Genomic DNA, 24,185 nt, shown 5'->3' on the forward strand with positions numbered 1-24,185 from the left:
CACAGAGAAGTGAAGTGACTTACCCACAGTCGCACAGCTGACAAGTGGCAGAGCTGGGATTCAAATTCATGACCTCTGACTCCAAAGCCCGTGCTCTTTCCACTGAGCCACGCTGCTTCACTGTACTGAGTGTTCGGTAAAGTGCAAAACTAACAGGAGACCTTTTCTGCTTATTGTCTTATCTTTCCACCTTATTTCCCTCTCTACACCTACTTCAACACTTTGGGGTCACCTACACAGTTGAGTACTCACCCAATCCTCCCTTCCCTCCATCACAGCGCTTAAATAGATAACTATAAATTCTGTTGTTTCCCCTACCTGTAATTTATGTTAGTATAAGTTTCCCCTTGTAGTGTGTAAGCTCCTTGATGGCAGGGATTGTGTCTACAACTCTGTTGTATTGTTTTCTCTCAAGAGTTTATTACCATGTTTTGCACCAACTAAGTGTTCAGTATATTTTATTTTGTTTTGATTCTAGAAGTGGCTTGGTGGCTTAAGGCAATCTGTTTTCTGGAGGTCAGAGTGGGATAAGGAGCAGGACTTGCAAGGGTAGGGGATTTCAGGGTGGAACCACAGATCCAAACATAATGGGGGAATAAAATAATTATAATAGTTGTGGTATTTGTTAAGCCCTTACTACGCCAAGCACTGTTGTAAGCACTGGGATAGATATAAAGTAATCAAGTTGTCCCACATGGGGATCACGTTCTTAATCCCCATTTTACGGATGAGGTAACTGAAGTACAGAGAAGTTAAGTGGCTTGCTCAAGGTCATCCAGCAGACAAGAGGTGGAGGTGGGATTAGAACACACATCTTCTGACTCCCAAGTGAGTACTTTTTCCACTAAGCTATTCTGATTCTCTATAAAAGACAGGAAAGGGAAGTAAAAGAGAAAGAGTACCCAAGAGACAGATAGGACAGAGAGAGAGAGGAAAGAGAAGAGAGAGAGAGAGGGAGAGAGAGAGAGAGAGAATGATCAGATCTGAACCTTGGGGAATGGCTCTGGCCATTTTCGGGCAGGAGAGTCAGGGGAGTAAATGTTGTGATTATCCTGGCTAATATGTGAGACTGCTGGTCGTGTAATTTTTATATTTCAGAAAAAAACTACCCTTCCACTGGGTGGGTACTCATCTCTGTTTCAGAGAATCTGTTGCATCTTCACTGCATAGACCCTTTAAGTTTAGCGACACCAATTTGAATTCCCCTATTCAGGAGAAGAGGGTTGCTCAAGGTACAGAAATGGATCACTAGCCAGAGTTTCTTAAAAAGAGAGGGAGAGCCGGATTGTCAGGATGCCTCCATGGGTGAGAGATGACCAGCAGGATTTACATAGTTCTGGAAGTTTTCTGGAAGTTAAACAAAAATTCACTCCCCACTACAGTGACCAAGCACTGTGCTGAGGTAGATATGATAGAGGGGTTCACAGCCTAAGGGGGAGGGAGAGCAGATATTTAATCCCCATTTTAGAGATGAGGAAATAGAGGCCCAGGGAAGTTGGGTGACTTGCCTTAGATCATACAGCTAAGTCACCCCAGCTCCCACGGCTGAGCATCCAGCCCAAGTGTCTCCTCTCTGTTGGCTGGCCAGAGCGTGCTCTACAGGGAAGCTTGGGCAGGTCCTTAGCCAGCAGTTCATAGACCCCACCTTGGGAAGCAGCATGGCCTAGCGGATAGATCAAGGGCCTGGGAGTCAGAAGTTACGGGCTTCTGATCCCACTTCCTCCACTTGTCTGCTGTGACACCTTGGGCAAGTCACTTCGCTAGACTTTGAGCTCCCCCTGTAGAAGGCGAGCACCCCTTCTAAATTATGAGCTCGTTGTGGGTAGGGAATATGTCTACTGACTCTGTTGTATTCTCCCGAGTGCTTAGTACAGTGCTCTGCACACACTAAGTGCTCAGTAATTGATTAACTTCTCTGTGCTTCAGTTACCTCATCTGTAAAACGGGGATGAAGAGTGTGAGCCCCACAGGACAGGGACTATGTCTAACCTGATTAGCTTGTATTTGCCCCATCGCTTAGAACAGTGCTTAGCACATCGTAAATGATTAACAAATACCATAATTATAAGCATTATCATTATTTTTATGATTTTATGCCCTCCTGCTAACTCCATCCTCCTTTGACTATTCCAGGAGATAGACTTGTTGGCCACATTGGGTGGGAGTTGGGAAATACTTCAGTCCAGCCACTACTGGCTCCTTCTGGAATCATTAGGTTTTTTTTAATGGTATTTGTTAAGCGCTTACTATGTGCCAGGCACCAAACTAAGTGCTGGGGTAGTTAAGTTTGGACACATTCCATGTCCCACGTGGGGTTCACAATCTCAACTCCCACTTTACAGATGATGTAACTGAGGCACAGAGCAATGAAGTGACTTGCCCAAGGTCAGACAACGGAGCCGGGATTAGAACCCGGGTCCTTCCGACTATTAGGCCCCTGTCTATCCACTAGGTCATGCCGCTTCTCTGCCAGCTGCTTCTTAGTTCATGTCTCAGCGTTAATGTTAATGTCTAAGCAGCAGATCCACCCATCAGCTCTCCTCAACTAGGAACGGTAGCAAATCCAGGGGGAGGTTCATGACGTCGGATGCCTGAGGTTCCGAAAAAGGTGTGAAAAAATGGAGCGAGCAAACCCTCACTTGCCCTGTCATTCCAACCCGGATAAAGGAATCACACCCAGATAATTTCAGGCTGATTTTTTAAAGGGGCATCCCGAGATTCCGGGTCTAGCGTTTAGTGAATCCGTGCGAAGAACTCTGAGGAAGTGGGGAGAGACTCCGATGGGAGGTTTCCTGCCCCCAGGTACTCACTCTCGCCAAACTGGTCCCGGACGGAACTTTGTAAGGGACGTACTTCCTGTAGATGTGCCCGACTCTTGAGCAGGGAACGTCAAACATACCGCCGCCACACATCCACACCTGAGGGGGAAAGTGAGAAAGCCAGTAAGGAATCAGTGAAATCCTCATGGGAAGGCAGTTGGGGGGCAAAGGAAGAAAGGAAAAAGGGTCTGGAACCCCAAAGGGCATTCAGTCCTCCGCTTATCCTAAAGGTCCTTCAACATTCTGTAAATGGTTGATGGAAGGAAGAAGTCTTGGTTTGATTCCTGGACCCTTGAAAGGAAGAGAATAAATGCCAGGTTATGGGGACTCCACCCACAGCCTTCAAATATCTTTCATTAATAATAATAATACTAATGTTGGTATTTAAGTGCTTACTATGTACAGAGCCCTGTACTAAGCACTGGGGTAGATACAGGGTAATAAGGTTATCCCACATGAGGCTCACAGTCTTAATCCCCACTTTACAGATGAGGGAACTGAGGCACTGAGAAGTTAAGTGACTTGCCCACAGTCATACAGCTGACAAGTGGCAGAGCTGGGACTGGAACCCGCGACCTCTGACTACCAAGCCTGGGCTCTTTCCATAAGCCACGCTGCTTCTCTATTTAAGACTCTCCAAGCTCTATATATGTGTGAGTAGGTCCTTTTGCATGTGGGAAGACTTTCCCCCTCTAGACTATAAGGTCTCTGTGGGCAGGGAACATGTCCAACTCTGTGATGGGGTACTCTCCCAAGTGCTTAGTACAGTACTGTGCACACAGGAAACGCTCAATGAATACCACTGATTCATTCGGGACTGATTTCCAGAAGTCATGGGGAAATGAGGGTAGGTAGAGTGACTGCCTTACTGTCCATTCCCAGACATTTGGAAAATACTGTCTCGCAAAATTCTTCCCATTCCAGGCAATGAATCGGTATTATTTATTAAACACCTACTGGGTGTAGACCATTCATTCATTCAATCATATTTATTGAGCATTTACTGTGTGCAGAGCACTTTAAATGCTTGGACAAGTACAATCAGCGTGGCCTAGTGAGAAGCAGCGTGGCTTAGTGGAAAGAACACGGACTTGGGAGTCAGAGATCGTGGGATCTAGACCCGGCTCTGCCACTTAGCTTCTGACTTTGGGCAAGTCATTTAACTTCTCTGTTCCTCAGTTCCCTCATCTGTAAAATGGGGATTAAGACTGTGAGTCCCAAGTGGGAGAACCTGATAACCTTGTATCTACCCCAGTGCTCAGAACAGTTCTTGGCACTTAGTAAGCGCTTAACAAGTAACCATTATTATTATTATTATTATTATTACAATGCAACAGTAAACAGTGACAATTTCCTACTCACAATGAGTTTACAGTCTAGAGGACAAGGGTACTAAATACTTGGGGAGAGTACAAAATAAAAGAATCGGTAGACATGTTCCCAGCCCACAGTGACCTTACAGTCTAGAGGGGTGACAGACATTAATATAGATAAAAAAATTACGGATATGTACAAAATGCTCCAGTTGGAGAGTGTTCAGATTTCGACATGCAAGTGCTTGAATCTACACTCTCTCAGGGTTTTCGCCCTCATCTCGGATCATTCTCTCCATATTGTGTCACCCAGGTGTTTGAATTCTCACTCTCTTCTTGTCTTGTCTTATGCCATCGAGTTGTTTTCGACCCATAGCGACACCATGGACACATCTCGCCCAGAACGCCCCACGCTCCATCTGCAATTATTCTGGTAGCGGAGCCATAGAGTTTTCTTTGTAAATATATGGAAGTGGTTTACCATTGCCTCCTTCTGTGCAGTAAACTCGAGTCTCCACCCTTGACTCTCTCCCGTGCTGCTGCTGGCAGCACAGTTGAGTTTTGACTTCTAGCAGATTGACTTCCACTAGCTAGCCACTGTCCAAGCTAGGAATGGAATGGATATGCCTCTGCTTGACTCTCTCTCATGTTGTCGAGACTGGAAGAGGACTGGAAACTCCCTTAGCACTTTATTTATTCAGTCCCCAACTCCACCCTGACAGCATTTCCGGGCAGATCCTTTTACATGATTGCTTCCCTTCCCCTGTCGTTTATTTTAATGTCTCTCTCTCTCCCCCCAGCAGTTTGTAGGCTATTAAAGGCCAAAGTCACCTACTTTCTCTACTGTGCTCTTCCATTTATTTCTTTATTTAGATTAGTGTCTATCTCCCTTTCTAGAGTGTAAATTCACTGTGGGTAGAGAGGATGGCTATCAACGCCTGACTACTTGTTTTGTTTTGCTGTCTGTCTCCCCCTTTCAGACTGTGAGCCCGTTGTTGTGTAGGGATTGTCTATATCTGTTGCCAAATTGTGCTTTCCAAGTGCTCAGTACAGTGCTCTGTACACAGTAAGCGCTCAATAAATACGATTAAATGAATGAACTCTTTTGTAGTGTCCTCTCCCAATAGCTTAGTATAGTGCTTCACTTACTGTAAGTGCTCAATATATACCATTAATTGATTGATCCCAATTGATTGGATGGTGTTCGAGCCCAGTAAATATTATTGGTTGATCGAGAGATTGATTCATCGTTCCCAAAGCAAACAGCTCTGGACAGATCCGGGAATAGTAGCCAAGGATTTCAACCCCAGAAGGTCGCCCTATCGTGTGTTCGGAGGGACTAAAAATGGGATTGCTGGACCATATAAAATACTAAAAATGGAAAAAGATGGTATATGGGGTTACTATCTTAATAATAATAATAATAATGATGATAGGATTTTTGGAGCACTTACTATGTGCCAGGCGCCGTACTAAGGGCAGTATAAGCAGATGAGACCCAATTTCTGCTTCACACAGGTTTCAAATTTAAGACATTTGACAATAATTTCTCACCCAGCTCAATTCCATAGATGGTAAACCTTCATCTATGGCAGACCCACAGAACCACTGTATCAGAGTTTATAAAGAAAAAGAATCACAAATTTCAAGTAATTTGGTCTTGAAGTCTAATCAATCTATAGTATTATTTGAGTACTAACTATGTGCAGAGCCCTGGACCAAGCTCTTGGGAGAATACAATATAAAAGACTTGGGAGACCTGTTGTCTGCCCTCAAGGAGCTTAGTTGAGAGGTAGAGACAGACATACTAAAATGAATTATGGATTTATATGTAAATGTTATAGGGCTGAGGATGGGGTGAATATCAAGGGCTTAAAAGTGACAAATCCAAGTACATGGGTGAGGGAGAGGGTGTAAGGAAAATGAGAGCTTAGAAGGGGAAGGCCTAATGGAGGAGATGTGATTTTTAATACAGGTTTGAAGGTGTGGAGGGTGGTGATCTGTCATACGTGAAGGGGGAGGGAGTTCTGGGCCAGAGGGAGAATGAAGGCAAGGGGTCGGTGGCGAGATAGATGAGACTGAGGTACAGTGAGTAAATTGGGGGTAAGAGAGCAAAGGGTGTGGGCTGGTTTGTAGTAGGAAATCAGTAAGCGGGAGAGCTGATTGAGTGCTTTAAAGACCGTGGTAAAGAGTAATAATAATAATGATTATAGTACTTGTGAAGCACTTACTATGTGCCAGGCACTGTTCAGGTTGAACACAGTCCCTGTCCCACGTAGGACTTGCAATCTTAATCCCCATTTTACAGATGAGGGAACTGAGGCCCAGAGAAGTTAAGTGACTTGACCAAGGTCATGCAGCAGACAAGTGGCTGATCTGGATTAGAACCCATGACCTTCTGACTCCCAGGCCGTGCTCTATCCACTAAGTCATGCTGCTTCTCAGTTTGCTGGCAGTCATGAGTTAGTGATAATCAATCAATCAATTCATTCATTCAGTTGTATTTATTGAGCACTTACTGTGTGCAAAATACTGTACTAAGCACTTGGTAGAGTGCAGAATAACAATTAACCATATTTATTGAGCACACACTGTTTGTATTAAGCACGTGGGAGAGATTTGGGACATGTGGGATTCTTTCAATGTCTGTGAAACATTATCATTATTGTATTTTCTTTTGGATGATGGCATTACAGAAGCAGTGTGGCTCAGTGGAAAGAGCACGGGCTTTGGAGTCAGAGGTCATGGGTTCGAATCCCTACTCGGCCACTTGTCAGCTGTGTGACTTCGGGCAAGTCTCTTAACTTCTCGGTGCCTCAATTAACTCATCTGTAAAATGGGGATTAAGACTGTGAGTCCCACGTGGGACAACCTGATTCCCCTGTTTCTACCCCAGCGCTTAGAACAGTGCTCGGCACATAGTAAGCGCTTAACAAATACCAACATTATTATAATCAGTGATGGAGAGGATACTTTCTGATAAGATATGATTATCAGAGTGTATTCTAGCTTGTAAATATATCTACACAATCCCATTTTCTGATGTAAATTTAGGCCATTCACAATTTCTACCTGCTGCTGCACAGGTTAACTTTAAAATTTATATGAAAGGCAGAGCTTAACTTTCTCAAAATCTTTCCCTTCTATATTGTGTGTTGATTTGAAGGGAGAGATAATCTCAGGGTTGTAATAATTTAAAATAGTGGGCTTGGAGAAATGTTAGCTTTCCAGACAATGAGCTTACCCTCTGATACCATGCATGTGGACTTACCGTTTTCCAGGAGAAAGAACTGGGAATATTTTACAAATTGGAGTTCTAAACCAGTGAATAACTGAATGCTTATTTGCTTTTCTACTTGAATTTCAACATAGGTGGTAGACCAGAATTTAAATATCCAGAATCATAAGCAAAATCAAATCAAACTAATCTTTCGGAATACAAAATGAGCCTGGTAGGATATCTGTCATCCGAATGATAGTAGCTGAAAAATACTATAAAATTTAGATGTAGAATATAATACCGATATGTAAGTGGGAGGTCACAACTCTTATAAATTTATTACTCTTGGAAACATTCAGCATTCAAACTGTCAATAACAATGCTATATACACACTGTTGTTACTTAAGGTGAGCCTGAGACATGAGAAATACCTGTTGGTAAGACTACAGATTTTGTGACAGACCAAAAAATGGAAACTGGGGGATAATAATGATAATAATAATGATGATGAGAAGCAGCATGGCTCAGTGGAAAGAGCCCGGGCATGGGAGTCAGAGGTCATGGGTTCGAATCCCAGCTCTGCCACTTGTAAGCTGGGTGGTTGTGGGCAAGTCACTTAACTTCTCTGGGCCTCAGGTCCCTCATCTGTCAAATGGGGATTAAGACTGCGAGCCTCATGTGGGACAACCTGATTACTCTGTATCTCCCCCAGAGTTTAGAAGAGTGCTCTGCACATAGTAAGCGCTTTACAAATACCAACATTATTATTATTATTAATAACAGTGATATTTGTTAAGCACATACTATATGCCAGTTGATAGGCAACTCCAGTGGTTGCCTATCAACCTCCGCTCCAAACAAAAACTCCTCACTCTAGGCTTCGAGGCTGTCCATCCCCTTGCCCCTTCCTACCTCTCCTCCTTTCTCTCTTTCCACCGCCCACCCCGCACGCTCCGCTCCTCCGCCGCCCACCTCCTCGCCGTCCCTCGGTCTCGCCCATCCCGCCGTCGACCCCCGGGTCACGTCCTCCCACGGTCCCGGAACGCCCTCCCTCCTCACCTCTGCCAAACTGATTCTCTTCCTCTCTTCAAAACCCTACTTAAAACTCACCTCCTCCGAGAGGCCTTCCCAGACTGAGCTCCTCTTCTCCCTCTACTCCCTCTACCGCCCTCCCTTCACCTCTCCGTAGCTTAACCCTCTTTTCGCTCCATCTCCCTCTGCTCCTCCCCCTCTCCCTTCCCATCCCCTCGGCACCGTACTCGTCTGCTCGACTGTATATATTTTCATCACCCTATTTATTTTGTTAATGAAATGTACATCGCCTCGATTCTATTTAGTCGCCATCGGTTTTTACGAGACGTTCTTCCCCTTGACGCTGTTTAGTGCCATCGTTCTTGTCTGTCCGTCTCCCCGATTAGACCGTGAGCCCGTCAAACGGCAGGGACCGTCTCTATCTGTTGCCGACTTGTTCGTTCCAAGCGCTTAGTACAGTGCTCTGCACATAGTAAGCGCTCAATAAATACTATTGAATGAATGAATGAATGAATATGCCAAGAACTTTACTGAGCCCTGGGGTGGATTCAAGCAGATTGGGTTGGACATGGACCCTGTTCCACGTAGGGCTCCAAGTCTTAATCCCTGTTTTCCAGATGAGGGAACTGAAGCCCTGAGAAGTGAAGTGACTCACCAACGGTCACACAGTAGATGCTTATCGGAGCGAGGATTAGAACCCAGGTCCTTCTGACTCCAAAGCCCGGGCTTTCAATACTAGGCCATGCTGCTTCTGACCAATTCCTTGGAGATCTGGGTGATCTCTGAGACAGCTAAATGCAGATTTAAACTGAACTATGGGGTTTCAAGATCTAGGTAGGAGCAATGAATTTATCCTTAAAATGGTGATTCATTCACTGTTCTCTCTCCTATCCTGAGTGGAAACCCCATGTGAGACCAGAACTGTTTCCAACCTGATTATACTGTATCTTTCCCAGCACCTATTTGGTAGAATGCCCATATTAAGTGCTTAATAAATGTCACAGTTCTTAGTATTATTATGAATTTAGAAATGGTCTACGAGCTGTTTGTCTTAACTTGAAATGTCTTGCCACTGCCCTATTGGAGCGTAAGCTCACTGTGGACAGGGAATACTTGCTTTTGTATTTTTAAGTACTTTATACAGGGCACTGAACCCAGTGGATGCTCAATAAATTTGTTACTATCCCTTCTGATTTCCTCAGAATCCAAACCGTGCTGGATGGAGCAAGAGTGAGAAGATTTTGAGGATGTTGGAAGAAAGGAACTATCGAAATGCAGAGATGCGAGTTGGTGTCTTTTTTCTTCAAAGGAAAGAAACCTTGGTGATTCAGAAATAAAACTTAGGAAAAAACAAACAAAAAAAATACCCAGAGCAGAACAAAGCAAATAATTTCAAGAGTAGGTCATATCTGCTTTCCCAAATTCATTTGTTTGTAATACTAAATTCTATGTGGGTGTAAGGCAGCAGTTCCGGAGATTGAGTAATGAAATGTGGCCACTTATGTGGCCCAGTGTGGCCAAAAGCAGAGTGGCCTAGTGGACAGGACCCAGACCTGGGTGTCAGAGGACCTGGGTTCTAATCCCAGCCCCACCCCTTGTCTGCTGTGTGACCTTGAGCAAGTCACTTAAGTTCGTTATTGGCAGAGAACATGTCTGCTCTATTGTGCTCTCCCAAGAGTTCAGTACAGTGCTCTGTACATAGTCAGCATTCACTAAATATGATTGATTGATTCACTGTGTCTCAGTTCTTTTACTTGCAAAATGGGGATTCAATGCCTGTTCTCTTTCCTTCTTAGACTGTGAGCTCCGTGAAGGACCTAATTATCTTGGGTCGACCCCGGGACTTAGTACGGTTTCTGACACACAGTAAGCAAAAACATATACCTTAATTTTTTAATGGCATTGGTTAAGTGCTTAACACTTTTCAGACACTTGTCTAAGCACTGGTACAAGTTAATTAGGTAGAAAACTGTCCCTGTCCTGCATAGGGCTAAGGAGGAGGAAGAACAGGTATTTAATCCCCATTTTACAGTTGAGGAAACCGAGGCACAGAGAAGTTAAGTGACTTGCCCAAGGTCACACAGCAGGAAATTGGCAGAGCTGGAATTAGAACTCAGGTCCTCTCACTTCCAGGCCCGTACTCTTTCCACTAGGCCATGGTACTTCTCATTATTACCAATTATTATTGTTATTATCACTGCAGAGCAATAAAAAGAATAGGATGAAATGAAAGAGAGAATTTGGAAGTCTGGGGAGTGCCTGGAGTCACTAACAAATGGAACAAAAATCACAATGCCTGTTAGGATTATATCTGATAGCCAGAAAACTTATCAATGCTGTGCGGCATCCCACAGCCTTTGCTAGGTAATTGAAATGAATCTCCAGTGAGCTCGCAGGACATTTAGCAGCTGTTGCTGTTTATTTTTGTGCATCTGAATGATTTTAGTGGCATTTTTGTATTTTGTCTGAAAGAGCAACTGTAGACTTACTGTCTTAAAATGACTATTTCTAGGTCACCTGTGCTAAATGCTTTGGAAAAAAAAATCAGAGGAACCACTCCAAATCTTTGGCATCGGATGCTGCATGTCTCCAGCAAATCCTAAAAGGAATTTTATCACAGGCTTAGGTATGAAAATGCTGCCCTGATTTGAGATTTTTTCTTGTCTCAGAAGAAAGTTTAACGCAATGAAATACTCTGATTTGCCTGCTGCATACAGACAAGGAGGAGGCATCTAATGAAAGTGCTTTATACATCAGCTTGGGCAGGGAAAACCTGAGCATGTTTTTTGAAGTTGAACGCACCAATTTTTCAAGCAAAAACCTCTGTTGCAAGCGTCACAGTTTCATAGCATTAGAGCTGACAAAAAAACAAAAAGCCTGATGGGAAATTTAGAACCAGTGAGAAAATTCCTGTCAGGAAAAAAACAATTCCCGGGTAAAATGTTTGTCACTCTAGGAAGTGAATGAACTCATCCAGGCCACTGAGGCAGGCATGAAGACTGGTTAAATAATTCCTGCTCCACAAATCTAGCTGACTCAGTCGGTCAGTCAGCTGTATTTACCCAGTGTTTACCATGTGCAGAACGTTGTACTAAGCGCTTGGGAGAGTACAATACAACAATAAACAGACACACTCCTTGTCCATCAAGATCAGAAGTGGTATGGGTGCAAGTGGATGGGTTGCTGTGGCACTAGAGCAAGGGCTTGGTAGAGTGCTTTGCACACGGTAAGAATTCAATAAATATGATTGCGTGAATGGAGGGAGAGGCTGTGAAGATTAGGGCAGGGATGGATAGCGGTCAGGAGGGAGGGAGGGAGGGACAGAGGGGCGCATTTGGATTTACTTCCTTTATTTCCCCCTTTCCTCATCCGCACAGCACGTACTTAAGGTTTTTTATGGGCAGGGAATGTGCCTGCTAATTCTGTTGTTTTGTACTCTCTCAAGCTCTTAGTACAGTGCTCTGCACACAGTAAGTACCCCATAAATACCACTGGTTGATTAATTGGGTGATAAATGGAACATTTCTGTTGCTCTCTCTCCTTTGGATCCTGCTTTTCCTCAGACACCATTCTGATTTTTTAGGGAAGAGAGGTGAGGGAGAACTCCACCCAGCTTCCCGGAAGCCATGATGGTAACTGGAAGGGATGAAGAAACGGGAAAGTTTGGCTGGAAAGTGGGTGAGGGGAGGGATTGAAAAAAAAGGCAGAGGGAGGTGCCAGGATAGAGAAGCAGTGAGGACTAGTGGAAAGAGCACGGGCGTGGGAGTCAGAGGACCCGGATTCTAATGCTGGCTCCACCACTTGTCTGCTGTGCGACCCTGGGCAAGCCTTTTAACTTCTCTGTGCCTCAGTTACCTCATTTGTAAAATGGGGATTAAGACTGTGAGCCTCATGTGGGACCTGGAGTAGGTCCAACCTGATTAACTTGTATCTACCCTAGTGTTTAGTATAGTGCCTGGCACATAGTAAGCACTTAACAAATACCATGAAAACATAGCAGACCCAGGAGCAAGGCTTCTGGTGATTGATACATCCGGCATTAAGGTCAGTGGAAGGACAGATGTCCTGCTGCTTTCCTGGAAGAGTGCACCAGTCAGTTTTCCTCATAGACTTCCAGGCAATTGCAAGTTTCCCCCCTTTTCTTTTTTAACGTTTCAGGCCACGTTTCTCCACTCAAGAACCTCTAGTGGTTGCCCATTCACCTCTGCATCCAACAGAAATTTCTCACCATCGGCTTTAAAACACTCCCCTAATGCAACCTTTTCAATATACTTCAATCTCGTCTAGCTCATCGACAACCTCTCGCCCACATCCTGCCCCTGGCCTGGAACGCCTTCCCTCCTCAAATCCGACAATTACTCTCCCCTCCTTCAAAATCTTATATTGAAGGCACATCTCCTCCAAGAAGCCTTCCCTGACTAAGCCCTCCTTTCCTCTTCTCCCGCTCCCTTCTGCATCACCCTAACTTTCTCCCTTTATTCATGGCCCCTCCCAACCCCACAGCACTTATGAACTTATCTGTAATTTATAACATGTCTGTCTACCCCTTGTTCTAACAGGGAACGTGTCTGTTTATTGTTATATTGTACTCTCCCAAGCATTAAGCACAGTGTTCTGCACACAGTAAGCAATCAATTAATATAATTGAATGAATAGTCATAATAATAATTACGGTACTTGTTATGCGCTTACTATGTGCCAAGCAATGTTCTAAGTGCTGGGGCAGATACAAGTTAATCAGGTTGGACACAGTTCCTGTCCCACATTGAACTCACACTCTTTATCCCCATTTTACAGATGAGGTAACTGAGGCTCAAAGAAGTTAAGTGACTTGCCCAAGGTAACACAGCAGACATGAGGAGGAGCCGGGATTAGAATCCAGGTCCTTTTAATTCCTAGGCCTGTACTCTATCCACTAAGCCATGCCGAATGATGTGTTTTACAACATCTTGGACTAAAGCACCAGAAAAGGAGCACTTTGACCGCCCCCCAAACTGTGCATTAACTCCAGGAACAGATGGAGTCTGATGGAATCCCCTGGATTTTTCACCTTTATTCTCCCTTGAAACGATAGCAGACCTAGCCTCAATGTCCTACTGCTCTTGTCATATCTATCGTCATCTCAGTCTCCTTTATATTTTGCTTCCCTCTTTCCCTATGAGCATGTCACTAACCCCCACCTCTCTCCCTATTATTTTTAAACTCTAAACCCCTTGGGATTACATATATCCTGGTACTTCTTTCCCAGTGCTGAGTACCATGCTCTGAACACAGAAGGCCCTTGAGGAAATAAATATTACTCGCTACTATTGCTAATGTATCGCTAATCTCTCCAGCGGAGGCCTCTCCTTCTCCCACTCCCCCAGACTCACCGGTAAGGGAGGAGGCGTCGGCTTCCTCCTCTCACCCCGTTGCCGCTTTCTCGCTATCCCCCCTCCCCCCTCCCTCTCCTTCCCCTCCTTCGAAGCCCATATCATTCGCCTCTACCACTCCCTCCAGATACTTGTCGCCGTCATCTACCGCCCTCCCGGTCCCACCTCCGACTTCTTCAACCACCTTGACCCCTTTCTCACCTTCCTTCTCTCCTTCTCTCTGCCCACTCTGATCCTCGGAGACTTCAACATCCATACGGATGTACCCGACGACTCCTCTGCCGCCCGCCTGCTATCCCTCCTCGACTCCGCCGACCTCCTCCTCCACCATACCGCGCCCACTCACCGACTCGGTCACACCCTCGATCTCGTCATCTCCTACCGCTGCACTATCTCCTCCCTCACCGACTCTGAAATCCCTCTCTCTGACCATGACCTTCTCACCTGCCTCATCTCTCACACTCCCTCCCCCTGCAAACCTTCGCTACTGCCCCACGGAGACCTCCGCTCTCTCGATCCCATCCGTCTTTCCAAAAGCATCTCTCCTCACCTCGCCGCCCTGTCCTCACTTCCCACTCTCGACGATCAGGTCTCCGCTCTCAACTCCACCCTCTCTACTCATCTCGACTCTCTCGCCCCCATTTCCCTCCGCCGCTCTCGTTCCACTAACCCACAGCCTTGGATCACCTCCTCCGTCCGCCTCCTACGCTCCTATGCTCGAGCTGCCGAGCGCTAATGGTGAAAGTCCAAGCACCGAGCCGACCTCACACACTTCAAATTTATCCTTTCCTGCCTTAACTCCGCCCTCTCCTCCGCCAGGCAAAACTTCTTCTCCTCCCTCATCGACACCCATGCCCGTCACCCCCGCCGATTGTTCCGGACCTTTAACTCTCTCCTTAGGCGCCCTGTTCCTCCCCCTCCCCCATCTCTCACCCCCAATGATCTGGCCACCTACTTCATCACAAAAATCAACACAATCAGGTCTGAGCTCCCCAAAGTCACCCCTCCGCCTCTCCCCTCCCCCCGACCAACCGTCTCCCCTACTTTTCCATCCTTCCTGCAGTATCCTCAGAGGAGATCTCCTCCCTCCTCGCAAGTGCCACCCCCTCCACCTGCGTCTCGGACCCCATTCCCTCTCACCTTATTAAAAACATCGCCCCTGCCCTCCTCCCTTCCTTAACTTCTATTTTTAACCACTCAATCTCCAAGGGCTCCTTCCCCTCTGCCTTCAAACATGCCCACGTCTCCCCCATCCTAAAAAAACCCGCTCTTGACCCCACTTCCCCCTCCAGTTATCGCCCTATCTCCCTACTACCCTTCCTTTCCAAAATCTTAGAACGAGTCGTCTACAATCGCTGCTTAGAATTCCTTAACTCCCATTCTCTCCTGGCCCCCCTCCGATCTGGCTTCCGTCCCCTCCACTCTACCGAGACTGCTCTCTCTAAGGTCACCCGTGACCTCCTTCTCACCAGATCCAATGGCTCCTACTCCATTCTAATCCTCCTTGACCTCTCTGTTGCCTGTGACACTGTCGACCATCCCCTTCTCCTCCATACCTTATCTCACCTTGGCTTCATGCACTCCGTCCTCTCCCGGTTCTCCTCTTATCTCTCTGGCCGGTCATTCTCGGTCTCCTTCGCTGGCGCCTCCTCCCATCCTTTAACCGTTGGAGTTCCTCAAGGGTCAGTTCTTGGCCCTCTTCTGTTCTCCATTTACACTCCCTCCCTCGGTGAACTCATTCGCTCTCACGGCTTTGACCACCATCTCTACGCAGATGACACGCAGATCTACATCACCGCCCCTGTCCTCTCCCCCTCCCTTAGGGCTCGCATCTCCTCCTGCCTCCACCTGGATGTCGGCCCGCCACCTAAAACTCAACATGAGCAAGACTGAGCTCCTCATCTTCCCTCCCAAGCCCGGTCCTCTCCCAGACTTCCCTATCACCGTGGATGGCACGACCATCCTTCCCGTCTCTCGGGCCCGCAATCTCGGTGTCATCCTTGACTCGTCCCTCTCGTTCACCCCACACATCCTATTCGTTACCGAGACCTGCCGGTTTCACCTCTACGATATCGCCAAGATCTGCCCTTTCCTCTCCACCCAAATGGCTACCTTACTGCTACGGGCTCTCGTTATATCCCGGCTAAACTGCTGTGTCAGCCTTCTCTTTGATCTCCCTTCCTCCTCTCTCGCCCCGCTCCAGTCTGTTCTTCACTCCGCTGCCCAGCTCATCTTCCCGCAGAAACAATCTGGGCCTGTCACTCCCCTTCTTAGACACCTCCAGTGGTTGCCTATCGACCTCCGCTCCAAACAAAAACTCCTCACTCTAGGCTTCAAGGCTCTACATCACCTTGCCCCTTCCTACCTCTCCTCCCTTCTCTCTTTCTACCGCCCACCCCGCACGCTCCGCTCCTCCGCCGCCCACCTCCTCGCCGTCCCTCGGTCTCGCCTATCCCGCCGTCGACCCCCGGGCCACGTCCTCCCGCGGTCCTGGAACGCCCTCCCTCCTCATCTCCGCCAAACTGATTCTCTTCCCCTCTTCAAAACCCTACTTAAAACTCACCTCCTTCAAGAGGCCTTCCCAGACTGAGCTTCCCTTCTCCCTCTACTGCCTCCCCTTCACCTCTCCGCAGCTTAACCCTCTTTTCCCCCCATCTCCATCTGCTCCTCCCCCCTCCCTTCCCATCCCCTCGGCACCGTACTCGTCCGCTCGACTGTATATATTTTCATTACCCTATTCATTTTGTTAATGAAATGTACATCGCCTCGATTCTATTTAGTTGCCATTGTTCTTACGAGATATTCTTCCCCTCGACTCTATTTATTGCCATTGTTCTCGTCTGTCCGTCTCCCCCGATTAGACCGTAAGCCCGTCAGAGGGCAGGGACTGTCTCTATCTGTTGCCGACTTGTTAATTCTAAGCACTTAGTATAGTGCTCTGCACATAGTAAGCGCTCAATAAATACTATTGAATGAATGAATGAATAATGCCAATTTTGCCAAGAATGACCTCTCGAGAATTCATCTGTTGGCAGTAGAGATCAATCAATCAATCAATCATCACGTAGGGAAGAACTACCGCACAACCGCACACATCAAACTAAGTGGTCCCATAAGCATTCACCTAAGCCCAACTGCTGACCAATTTTCCATCTGTACCTCACTTTTGAGATTAATTATTGGGAGGGCAAACTCACGCACCCTGTAAATCAACCAGCCAGACAGCAGAACACCTTTGGTTTCTTCTTTTTTATCCTCTGTTGTTCAAATATGCCAAGACCAGGCAACCAGGTGACCAGGGAGCCTTTTTGTGGACAACTTTTTCTGTTCCTTCCCTGAGGAGAACACTCTTATTCCTTCTGAGCACACTGTACTCCAGTCTTTTTCCACTTTTATTCTCAACATTAAACAATCCTAATAAGATAAGACAAGTGCCCTGAGGTCAGTGCGCAATAATGAGATGAACGAAGAGATCGGACTGACATAGCTGCCGCTAAAGGATCTGTCACTCGAACGCAACCAGCTGGCCCAATTTCGTCCCTGAACTTCTAGTGCCGTTGCCATGGTTTCTATACAAAGACGACAGGCATGCATTCCAATTATATTCTTCACAATGACAGATAACAGGAAAACAGGAAACAGGGGTAATACAATCTCAGGTCACCTGGTAGTGGTGTGATAGATACTAGTGGCAGAGATGTGATAAATACATGCTTATGTTGGTCTCAGAATGTCCTCAGTATTTGGAATGCAAATAAATGTTTCCCAGATTATCTCACTCTGCTTTTGACTAGTGACTCTCTGGTTTTCTTCCACTTTTTCTTCTACTGAGAGAGTGGAGATTCAGTGACCCAGAGCGGGATGAGGTGAGTGAGGTCATGTCAGCCCAGGCTGGGGGGCATTTTTATGAAGGAAGTTTGACTGGAGAAAATTAATGATAATAATAATAATAATAATTACAGCACTTGTTAAGTGCTTACTATGTGCCAAGTACTGTTCTAAGTGCCGGAGGAGATTTAAGTTAATCGGGTTGATCACAGTCCCTGTCCCACAAGGGGCTCACACTCTTCAACCCCATTTTAGAGAAGAGGTAACTGAGGCCTAGAGGTGTTTATTCATTCAATCATATTTACTGAGCGTTTACTGTGTGCAAAGTACTGTAATAAGTGCTGAAGTGAAGTGAAGCACTAAGAAGTGAAGTGACTTACCCAAGGTCATACAGCAGACATGTGGTGGAGCCAGGATTGGAATCCAGGTCCTGCTGACTCCCAGGACCAGACTCTATCCACTAATTCCATTAATCCCTTCTGCCCATGTAGGAGTCCGAGGGCTACACTCAGCTGACTGAGGGGGTGGGAGGGATGAATGCGCGTGGCTCAGTGGACAGAGCCTGGGCTTCGGAGTCAGGGGTCATGGGTTCGACTCCCGGCTCTGCCATTCGTCAGCTGTGTGACTGTGGGCAAGTCACTTAACTTCTCTGTGCCTCAGTTACCTCATCTGTAAAATGGGGAGTAACTGTGAGCCTCACGTGGGACAACCTGATTACCCTGTATCTATCCCGGAGCTTGGAACAGTGCTCTGCACATAGTAGGTGCTTAACAAATACCAACATTATTATTATTAAGAATATTTGTAAAACACAGCCTGCTGGGTAGTGTCCCACCCTCTACCTTGTCCCCAGAATCCAGACCAGCTGGCAGGGGACACTGCAGAGTCATCGGCGTGTTAGCGGAGCAGGGCCAAGAAGCCGGGCCAGTGGTGACCAGGGAGTCCATAAGGGAATACAACTCTGTTATATTGTACTCTCCCAAGAGCCTACTATGGTACACAATGAGCGCTTAATAAATATAATTGATTGATCGATGGAAGGATACCTTGTCCGCACCAGTCTCAGTAGTCCTTCAATGCCGAAATGGTAACATCCATGCCGAATCCACTATGATTAAGTCGGGTGGCTACCAGAGGGGCCTGAGTTTACCTGGGAAAGGGTAGGCCCAGGCTGAGAGAAGGAAGAGTAGGAGCAAATGCTTCAGTGGGACATCTTCTCCTCTAGATTGTAAGTTCATTTGGGCAGAGAAAGTGTCTGTTTATTGTCTAATAACAATAACAATAATGATAATAATAATAGTGGTATTTGTTAAGCACTTACTATGTGCCAGGCACTAAAGCCTGGAGTAGATATAAGCTAATTAAGTTGGACACAGTCCCTCTGCCACAAGGGGTTCACCATCTCAATCCCCCTTTTCCAGGTAACTGAGGGACAGAGAAGTGAAGTAACTTGCCAAAGGTCACACAGCAGTCTAATATTGTATTCTCCCAAGCGCTTAGTACAGTGCACACAAGTGATCAATAAATATAATTAACTGACTCCACAGTGTGGGAGGAGGATGACATGCCCCCAGTCTGACAAATAGTCCTGGGACGTGGCGTAAATTTATCCCCGGCCCCACCCCCTGTCCCTGGCTACCATGGCTACTGCTGCTCCTAAGGTTATCAAGTGTTGCCCCGCAGAAATAGCCAGGTGGCTAGAGGCTGAGTGTGGGCCACGGACCCACTCCCAGCAGGGCCGTTGCCCTATGGCTACCATCGATTAGAAGGCTCCAGGCCAATTCCTTCTGCTTCTTCTTTCTGCCCACCTCTGGGGTAGCCCTGAAGAAACTTGTTGTGAGCAGGGAATGTATCTGTTTATTGTTTTATAGTACAGGGCTCTACACACAGTAAGCACTCAGTAAATACGACTGAAAGAATGAAAGAGAGGGGCCACTGCAGAGTTTGGCAGAGGGGGATGAGGCGGACACGGCGGAAACATAAAACTGACCGGTCTGCACGGATATCAAATAGAATGGTAGTTTAGGATCACTGAGGAGTTTGGAATTCAACCTCCCCAACCCATCCATTCTGTTCTGCTGCTTTCTTCTTGAGGAGGGCTACTGAAAATATAGCATACCCTCCGTGTCTGCCTGTAGATCCAAGGTCTTTCTTTTTGAAATGCAGTCCTAGGAAGGCAAGGGCAGGAAATAAAATACCGACACCCTTCGGGAGTCAGTTGGACGGTCGCGTCATCCCAAGTGAGACGTGCGCTATCGATCCAGAGCAAAGACTGACTCAATTGCGATAGTCTTATCAGTGCAACTCTTATCTACTGAAAGTCACTCATCCAAAAAGCTGCTGCATCCTCAAATCAATACATCAGATATGTCAGGAAGCCAATAGCCTACACACTCTTGACTGAAATAGTCAAATACAAAATGGGTTAGGAGCACAGAGGCTCACTGTGGGCAGGGGATGTCATATTGTTATATTGTACTCTCCCAAGCACTTAGTGCAGTGCTAAGCACACAGTAAATGTGATTGGTATTTATTCCCAGGGTCTCAAAACAGCCCGAGGAGACAGATCCAAAGTGCGCTGCAGTTGTATCGAGCAAGGCGAAAGAAGGTGATCTAAAAGACTGCGGCAGGCTTACCTTGAAGGAGATCTCATACTGCTCTCCTCCCCAGATCTCTAAGCCTGGGTCGTAGCCGCCCAGCTCCCAGAACCAGTTTCTGTCGACGGCAAAGAGGCCTCCGGCCATAACGGGGGACCTGAGGAAGAAGCAGAATAGGCCGTAAATGGACGCCAAACATCTGACCCCACCTGCCTCGCAAACGCCAAGAATGGTTTCTGTGGTAGAATGAAGGAGACCTCTGGTAATCAGTGATGTTTCTTTGTGGATATAGGCTGCCCTCCCCACTCTTTCTCCCCCACCTCCCTCAGATGGGCTAGACTAGAGTGGGAGTGGGGGAAAGATTTATCAAATCCTTTTGAGTGGGATGACTCCTTGCAGACTTCCCTGGCTCCAGCCTTCTCCCTCTCTAGTCCAAACGGCACTGGTGCCCAGATCATTTTACTTAAAAAAAAAAAGTCAATCTAAGTCTCTCCAGTTCTAAAAAAACATTCAATGGCTGCCCACACACCTCCATATCAGAAAAACTCCTTACCCTGGCCTTTGAGGCAATTAATCAGCTTTCCCCCTCTTAACTTACCTCACTAATCGACTACCACCCAACCTGCACATTTCACTCCTCTCTAATGTGGAACTCCTCACTGTACCGTAATCTCATCTGCCTCGCCACTGACCCCTTTCCCACTTCCTCCCTCTGACTTGGAACTCCTTCTCACCACTCTCCCTATCTTCAAAGTGTAAAAGCACACCTCTTCCAAGAGGTTTTCCTTGACTAACTCCTCATTTCCCCACCACATCACCTATGCCCCTGGGTCTGAACCCCTTTAAGCTTTCTGACATTCATCCAGCCTCACAGCACTTACATACATATCCTTACACTCTGTCATTTCCACCCTCTCTAATTTATTTTATATCTTCCTCCAGGTTGTAAACTCCTTGTGGATCATGTTTACCAACATTACAAGCACTAGTACAGTGTTCTGCACAAAGCAAGTGCTCAATAAATACCACTGATTGACTGAATGATTGATCAGAAATAGAACACAGAACAGAACTTCCACAGAATTACATCTCCACACTTCTGGAGGGTGAGACACGGGTCTTTCTGACTAGCACATGGATAAATCAGTTCCATTTCATTTGGATGGACTCTGCTCAATACAAACAGAAGCTCTAAGATGCTGCAGAGGATGCTGACATCCATTAGGATATAGAAGCAGCGTGGCCTAGTGGAAAGAGCTTGGGCCTGGGAGTCAGAAGGACCTGGGTTCCAGTTCCAGCTCCACCACTTGTCTGCTGTGTGACCGTGTGCAAGGCCCTTAACTTCTCTGTGACTCAGTTACCTCATCTGTAAAATTGGGCTTAAGACTGTGAGCCCAATGTGGAACAGAGACCATGTTCAATCTGATTTGCTTGTATCCACCCCAGTGCTTAGAACAGTGCCGCAGGTAGTAAGCATTTAACAGATACCACAACAATAATTATTATATCTCTGTTTTGGAATAACCAGGCACTCATTCGCCTAGTAGGTGGGAAAGTGTTAGAGCTTAGGAGTGGAAACGGTAAAAGGAGGGAAATCAGAATATTTGATCTAGGAGGCAGAGAAGATTAGAAGCAAGAGAATCAGGCTACAAATCAATTAGAGATTATTTCAGACTGGGAGGGAAGACTTGGGAAACAGGGACAAAGAATCCCATCCAATACATAGGCTACCGTTTCCATGAAATGGTACTCAGAACCCCATCCTGACTTTCCTTAATTTTTCCCTCTTCCCACCCTTTCCCCCCAAACCCACAGTGGAAAGATACATTCTGACAGTTTGTTCCTATGTAGATTCCACTCAGAAAGTAGAACTCAGATGCCGATTAGCGGAGAAGCTTAAGATTAGTGCCGGTACCTATATTTAGTGAGAACATAGAGGTAAAATTCAGTTTGGCTTTACAAGGGCAAAGTGGGATCTGACGACCATGAATGATAGATGTTTCCAACCTAACCTTGAGGATGGAGGTTAAGGAGGGCAGTCATCATACGTTTCCTACATTCTGTCTCATACTGAGCTGGTGGACCATGTCCTTATAATACCTTCTCAATTTATTTTCTGATACTGTGGAGTCAGTATTCTTGCAGAATGCCCCTTGTTAGTGCTAGATGCCTGGTATAATTGTAAATTTCAAAGTTCCCCAGAGATTTGGAGCTAGGCTATTACATTTTCATCTATCCACTCTTTGAAATGGAAATAACTGTGATTAAAACAACTTCCTGCTTCCGATCTTGATTAATTTATTGAAGCAGCCCTGATAGGGAGAGAGCAATTATTCCAGGTGAGAGTTCTTTGGCCAGGCAGGCGCTAAGACAGCAGAAAATTCCTGATGTTATGATAGCGAATTTCAGCATAAATGGTGATGGAACCAAAGCAATGCTTTTACCCTGGTGTGCGCTGAAATGAGATGGTGAGCAGTAAATTTCCCTCCATGAATAGGACATATACTGTGGAAGGTGGCCTATTGTTCATGGTGGAATTTTCCAGGAGTTTCTTTTAGGCATATTTCTTTACATGGCCAGCCTGAGCCTTGAGTGGCCCTTGGACCACTTAATACAACCACTTAATATAGTACTTTGCACACAGTGAGCAGTCAGTAAATAGCACTGATTGATTTGGACTGTGTAGAAGCTACTGTTCTGCCATTTGTCTGCATGTGACTTCAGAAGAATCATTTAAGTTCTCTGTGCCTCCATTTCCTCCCCTGAAAAAAATGGGGATTCAATACCTGTTTTCCCTCGGACGGACTGTGAGCCCCATGAAGGGCAGGGCTTGTGCCTGACTTGCTATTATATCTACCCTGGCTGAAAGTTCTCAAGCAGAGTCAATAAGGCATTGGACACAAGGAAGTCCACACCACAATTCAGCTGCCTTTTCTCTGAAGACTCAGCTTGCTGAAATCAAGGCAAATATTTCCTGAATACTGGAAAAAATAAATAAAAGCCAATGATCCCTCTATTGTTGACTTGCAAAATGCAGAGGGAACCAAAATGGCTGTTGATCAGCAGGAGGTAGCCATGTGATTACAGGAGGACAACAATAATAATAATAATGATTATGGTATCGGTTAAACGCTTAATGTGAGCCTAACACTGTAATAAGCACTGGCTTGGATACAAGATAATCAGGTTGAACACAAGATCCTAGACCACAAGGGGGTTCAGAGGGAGGGAGAATAGGTGTTTGATCTCAGTTTTGCAGATGAGGTAACCGAGGCACAGAAAAGTGACGACTAGGGTCTCACAGCAGGCAAGTGGCAGAGTCAGGATTCGAACCCAGGCGCTCTAACTCCTAGGTCCACGCTCTTTGGAGTCTGGAGTAATTCCAACTGAGACTGCTATGTGATTGTTAAATGAAGGAAGTGACACCCACAGGAAATGGGGCTCCAGGAGAGGTCAGTCACTTCCAAAACAGAGAGCAAGAGGGACCAGTGTCGGGGAGGAGGGAGGGGAGGAGCAGGCCAAGGCAGAGTCTGGAATTTTCAAATTTCAATCGTCTTAGAACACTTTCAGAGAAGGAAGAGGAAGGGAAGACTCCATCAGGTTGCCCCCTCTTACCTCACCTCCCTTCTCTCCCTCTAAAGCCCAGCCTACACACTCCGCTCCTCACCCGCTTACCTCCTCACTGTGCCTCGTTCTCTCTCGTCCTGCCATCGACCCCTGGCCCTCATCCTACCTCTGGCCTGAATCGCCCTCCCTCCTCACATCCGCCAAATTAGCACACTTCCCCCCTTCAAATTCCTACTGAAAGCTTACCTCCTCCAGGAGGCCTTCCCAGACTGAGTCCCTCTATTCCTCTGTTCCTTCTCCCCTCCCCATCGCCCCTTCTCTCTCCCTCTGCTTTACCCTCCTCCCCTTCCCACACCACTTGTGTATATATGTACATATTTATTTTTCTATTTATTTTATTAATGATGGGTATATATCTATAATTCCATTTATTTTG

General features: G+C 46.3%; 1 protein-coding gene across 2 annotated transcripts in view; it reads right to left on the minus strand.

Annotated features, from left to right (window-relative positions):
- GALNTL6 (polypeptide N-acetylgalactosaminyltransferase like 6) overlaps positions 1-24,185 on the minus strand; it is a 772,653-nt gene that overhangs the window by 35,178 nt on the left and 713,290 nt on the right. For both annotated transcript variants that reach the window (XM_029076387.2, XM_029076388.2), the window contains 2 exons: positions 20,222-20,339; positions 2,811-2,918 (listed from right to left, as the gene is read on the minus strand). In XM_029076387.2, coding sequence (XP_028932220.1) covers positions 2,811-2,918; positions 20,222-20,339 — 226 coding nt within the window. The remainder of the gene's footprint in view (positions 1-2,810; positions 2,919-20,221; positions 20,340-24,185) is intronic.

This window comes from Ornithorhynchus anatinus, chromosome 12 (assembly GCF_004115215.2).
Source record: "Ornithorhynchus anatinus isolate Pmale09 chromosome 12, mOrnAna1.pri.v4, whole genome shotgun sequence".
In the NCBI taxonomy this organism is placed as follows: Eukaryota; Metazoa; Chordata; class Mammalia; order Monotremata; family Ornithorhynchidae; genus Ornithorhynchus; species Ornithorhynchus anatinus.